Source organism: Echinops telfairi, unplaced genomic scaffold, assembly GCF_000313985.2.
Source record: "Echinops telfairi isolate 266 unplaced genomic scaffold, ASM31398v2 ScPeMD7_7469;HRSCAF=8507_1, whole genome shotgun sequence".
NCBI lineage: Eukaryota > Metazoa > Chordata > Mammalia > Afrosoricida > Tenrecidae > Echinops > Echinops telfairi.
Genome location: NW_022111373.1, coordinates 127,941,080 through 127,946,927, shown reverse-complemented (window position 1 = coordinate 127,946,927; position 5,848 = coordinate 127,941,080). Strand labels below are relative to the sequence as shown.

Below are 5,848 nucleotides of genomic sequence, written 5' to 3'. Positions count from 1 at the left end.
TTAATGGGCCTTATTCTGTTCAGATTACCATGGTACTGTCTCTACTCTTAAAAACGGGTTACCTTTAAAGTGTATCACTGAGCATATGTTAGCACAAAGTTTAATTTATATACCAGATGGGAAAATGTGAACAATTAAATTATGTTCCAATTTAGGCTGTCTGTTTTTATTAGCAACTCTCGTTATTGCTTCATACATCTGGAAAGATGGCATACTACTCTTTCTGCATACAAGTCAATGCTTTGCCATTATTAACTATTGAATAGTTTTGTTTTTAAGAAACCAATGTTCTTAAGGTGGTCTTTTAGAACTATGGCTCAGAAATATGTTCATAAACACCAACTTGTCCATGACATCTTATAAACTACATATATCATATTTAGACTAACAAAAAATTTGTCAACATTCACAAAGAACCCTTAAGTTTTATAGCCTTCCTTCGTGCAATATGCGTTCTATTTGAAGATGATTGTGATATTCCAAAGCTTAGAGTAATGAAATCAATACTTTAAAAAGTACACAGGTGCCGATTTATACTGATGCTGTATACCTTCTTCACAGTTATGATTCCTTCCTGCGTGTCCTTCTCAGTGACGATGTCAAACACATCAGTCCCATCACCATCAATAATTCGGTATTCGACTTCAGCGTTTTTCCCAGTGTCAGCATCAGTGGCTTTTACACTTCCAATGGCTGTGCCTACTGGGGATGATTCAAGAACTCGAAGATGGATAGTGTCTGTAAAAAATAAAGAAAATTATGTGTGTATGTGTGTGTGTGTGTGTGTGTGTGTTGAGGGAAGGAATAGAGACACAAATGGATACTTTGATTTCTCAATAGTTTAGTAAAGGTACTTATGTGTTAGCATATATTATAAAACCTACGGTAAGGTCAACTAGTTAATATGTCAATTAATTAATTAATTAATTAATATATGCACAATTAATACATACACTGTCGATACACATACATTAAGATCTAGGGACAAAAATACAACTTAAGGTGCTGTGGTCCCTGGATATTACTATGAATAGTGAATACCTACTCCTAATAACATAGGAATGTTGGATCTTAAAGGATAAAATCTTATGTTTTGTTTTAACAATCATAACAGATTGCAGAAGCTAGTGTAAAGGTTTCTCTTTCCTTGTTTTCATTTTTCTGTATTTAGTTATTTACTAATCTTGGCTTCTTTTTCTTTCAGGTTAAAAGTTTACATGATCTCAGTTATAGTAGACAGGGATTCTATCTGTGACAAGAGAAACCAAAGGCTAGCCTGGGGAAGAAATATGAAGATGTCCTTCACACTGTCAGTGTAAAAGCACTAAATTCTGACAAACTCCTCTCCATTCCACAGGAAAACACGGATTTATCTAAGCTTCTGGTGTATGCACCTAGATGTGCTTCCAGCTTGAACAACCTCTACTGCTAATGAGATTTATGCCTTAGTCCCTGATCATAAACTACATGTTGCTGACAGGTTAATCGACCTGAAGCACATTTCTGATTATTGCACCTTCTTGCCCATAAACCTTAAGTAATTATCCTTAATATACATAATACTGCTCAGAGTTCTTACCTAACTAGCTCTGTGGTTGCGCCATCTGTCTTCCCTGGTGTGTAGTCTCCCTTCAGTGGGTTTCGGGGGAAAAAATTGCACTGAAAGGGACTTCTCTGGTTCCTGGTCCAGACTATTTCCAGCAACTTCCTAGATATCCTTTTGTCCCATTTGAAAATGCATAAAATTGCTTCTTCCCTGCCCACGTGATCATTCTGAAGTTTATCAAATATACAACAATGGCTCCTCTATCCATTCAATTTTAGAAGTTATTTCTTCAGAACAATCTTTAAAACGCATGTTTTTCCCCACTCCAGTGAGTTTCTTAGTCTCTCCTCTTGATTATCCTTCTGGTTTATCTCTCCATCCATCTCTGGTAATCCACTATTAAAAGTAACTCTCCACTCATTTCTTGGCTCCTGTCATTTTAGGTCTTTGCCTTTGATGTTTCTTATCTCTTGGAAGAGATAAGGGATCTCAAAGGAAAATGATACGAAGTTTGATGAAGAAGAACAGGGGAAGAGGAAGACTCATCATGGAAATGGCTGCAATAAGGGGTCAAAGGTAACAATGATTGTTGTCATAGTTCTGAAAGGATTTGAAAGGTCATCCCAATAGCAACAGCGTCTTTGGGAAAACGTTTCCCCAGATATGCAGTAGGATTTCTCATTTTCTCTCCTTCAGGTGACTCATTTCATTAATTCGCTAGGACTGTTTTAACAAAATACCACAAACTAAGGTTTTATAAGAACAGAAATGTATTGTCTCACAGTTTTGGAAGCGAAGGTTCAAATCAACATGGCTTCCTCGGAAATCTCCACAGGGAGAGCCTGATAGACTCAAGTACTCCCCGGTGCAGTCCGTGAATTCTTTAATGTGGCTCTGCTAAGCATAATCTTTATAACACTATTAGCAAATGACTCCTCACCAAATGACCTTGTCCTGATAAGTCTTAGAAAGAAAGGGAAACACGGACAGGATTCAGTTGCAAGCAATTGCAAACAGGGTGAATAGTAGATGACATCCTGCTGGATTGAAATGAACCATTTCCCTGGCAAGAAACAGATATTCAGGAGAGGAGGGTACACTTTGTATACTCAGTGCCTGCACATCTGGACTCAGGAGACTGCTTTGACACTAGAGGGGCAGCAGAGAAGCAGAAGCAGCAGAACCGAGAGCCAGAGCATGAGACGGTGTGGTGGACTTCTCACCCGACAGTGCAAGTAAATCGGAGTCTTTTTTGGCAAGAGGCTGACTTGTGGAGGGCGGACCTCTGGGGACTTAATTGAGGGAGCTGGGTTTGCTGACCCACAGAACTACACTTCCTTGCTTTTGAGTTGAGGCTTATAGTAGAGCGCCGGATTCTTTGGACGTTTACTGGAAACTCTAAAAGAACTTTGGGGCATTGCCTGAGGATGGCAGAAGCTTCGCTAAGCCTAGCTAAGGGAGGGTGAGGGCCTGAAAGAGGCCTGCCTGTGTCCTGAGCATTTCTCACTGGAAGTTGTCAAAAATTTTATTTTGGTTCTATGCACAATTCATGCTCACGGAAGCAGCAGTCAAGAAATCGAAAGACTCATTTCATTGAGTAAATCTGGTGCACGAGATTCCTTTAAAGTTTTCAAAGATGTCACTTGAAGCTTGGGATATGCCCAACCCAAGTCATAGTAATTTCAATCACCTATTATGCATGTGAAAGTTGGACATTGTATAAGGAAAACTGAAAATAATCAACGAATTTGGATTATGGTGCTAGCGAAGAATATTGAAAGTACCGCAGGAGACAGAATGCTTGCCCTTGAGATGCCATCCTCCCATGATCTTACTTCACACATCTGTCTCATATCCACAGAGAAGATCCTGTTCATAATAACTACCAGCAATTGAGATTTCAACATGTCTTTTTGAGGAAAATGGTTTAATCCATAACTTCAATTGTTCAATTGTAAGCTTAGATGGATTACAATGCTTTAATTGAAAATAATCTTATTAGAAATAACTCAAACCAAACTCAATGCCATCGAGTGGATTCTGGTTTTAGCAATTCTATAGAAATAGTACTCAATTATTTTTTTATAGCACTTACCACACCCAGGAATTGTATTGATTTATTTTTGTATGTTCCGTGATGATGCAATGCATTGAATAAAGAAGACCAAAGAAGAATCAATGTATTTGAATTATGGTGCTGACTAAGAATATTGAATGTACGAGGGACTGCAAAGAACAAACAAAACCTATCTTGGAAGAAGAGCAATTAGAATGCCCGTTAGAGGCAAGGATGGCCACGGTGTGTCTCACATACTTTGGGCATATTATCAGGAGAGACCCATCTCCAGAAAAGGACATATGCTTGGAAAAGTAGAGGGACAAAGAAAAAGAGGAAGACCCCCCCCAGGTTGGTTTGCCCCATGGCTGCAACAATGGGCTCAAACATAATAACAATTGTGAGTATGAGATGGGACTGGGAAGTGTTTCATTCTGTTGTGCATAGGGTTACTATGAGTCAGAACAGATTGAGTGGCACCTAACAATTACAACAACATGAGGATTCAATATAATGCGAGGATCTTGTATTTTTTCAATATTCCATTCTGTGTATCTATTTAAGGGTATTGTTGTATTAGTTGCATTCTTACTAGCTCTAACTCATGATGGAGCTTTACTGCTAATAGCTGGAAATGCAGCTTGACCCTGTGCCATTCATCTAGTAGCTATTGAACAGGTGTCATTGTTGTAGCTATTGTGTTCATTCATGTAACTAAGGGTTTCCATAGTTTCCATTGAACCTCTACTCTACCAACCATTATGTCCTTTTCTAACAATTGGTCTTTTCTCATGATATGCTCAAAGTAAGTGATTTGAAGTATTACCATCTATGTGATTCTGGGTAGGCTAGAGAAACAAATTTGTAGACACTCACATGTGTATAAGAAATAGCTTTATATACAAGAGCAATTGAATATTGAGAACGTATCCCAGCCCAGTCCAGATCAAGTCCTTAAGTCTGATATTAGCCCATATGTCCCTTACCAATCTATAAAGTCCTCTTCAGACTCACAAAACACATGCAATGATGCTGAATGCAGGAAGATCACAGGCTAGTTGGTGGGAAGTCTTATGGATCCAGTGGCATTTTAAACATCTCAGTGCTGGCAGAGCTCTCCATTTGGCTTCTCTGGCTCCAGAGGTTTGGCTCCACCACCACCCTCCATGTGTCTTCTCCACAAGGATGTCTCCCAGGGATTGGACAGAGAGAGAGTGTCTCCCGCATCCAAGGAGGAAAGATCAAATTTCCCAGAATCCTCAGGAGAAGTCCATGCCCTCACAGAGGCGTCATTGCCTAGCTCCTAATTGACAGGCTACACTCCATCCCTACACTCTTAATCCTCGAATTGACACCAGATTATGTAACTACCACACCGTCCTAGTTTCTAAGGAACATTCTTATATTCCTTCTAAAATTAATTTGCTCATTATTTTGTCATTCTATAGTATATTCGTCATCCTTAGCCAAGACTACAGCTCACACCAATATTTCTGTTTTTTTTTTAATCTTCCTTTTCCACATGCATATAAGATGACTATAAATAGCATGACTTACATTAGTACTTTAATTATTCAAATAGCACGTTTACTATTCAAATCTTTAAAAAGAAATATTGATGAACCTTATTGATGAACCTTATCTTTCAGTGTTACTATTAAACAACCTTTTACCATAAAGTTGATTATGACACATAATAACCTTTCAGCACAGAGCATAACAGCCCCATAAAGTTCCGAATGTTCTAATCTTTATGGAAGCAAATTGCCACAGCTTTCTCCCATGGAGAAAGTGGTCGGTTCAAGAGATTGAATTTTTTTTGTGAGCAGCTAACTGCTTAAACGTTGTGCTTTCAATGCTGATTAGCCACTAAATAGATTTTTAGTAAATTGGATAAACAAATGTTTCCAAATTAATCTATCAGCCAAATTTAATCTATTCTCAGCTACTCTTAGTTGATATTAAAGCTCTGTTATGCTTTTGAAAGCATTGATATTATTAATAAATATTCAATGTTCCAAAACTCTGCAAAGCTTTCACAGTCTAAAGTCAAAGCAACCATAAACTTGCCATATAATTAGAATTTTGTGTCCTACATATTTTTCCCTTTAATAATACTTTCTGCTCCCAATGAACTTTTTAAAAAAATTTTTATTGAGGGCACGTACAATTCCTATCACAGTCCATACATACACATCCATTGTGTCAAGCACATATGTACATTTGTTGCCCTCATCAATCTCAAA

General features: G+C 38.0%; 1 protein-coding gene across 2 annotated transcripts in view; it reads right to left on the bottom strand.

Annotated features, from left to right (window-relative positions):
- LOC101650495 (cadherin-10) overlaps positions 1–5,848 on the bottom strand; it is a 158,717-nt gene that overhangs the window by 59,993 nt on the left and 92,876 nt on the right. For both annotated transcript variants that reach the window (XM_045285131.1, XM_004698380.2), the window contains exon 5: positions 551–738. In XM_045285131.1, coding sequence (XP_045141066.1) covers positions 551–738 — 188 coding nt within the window. The remainder of the gene's footprint in view (positions 1–550; positions 739–5,848) is intronic.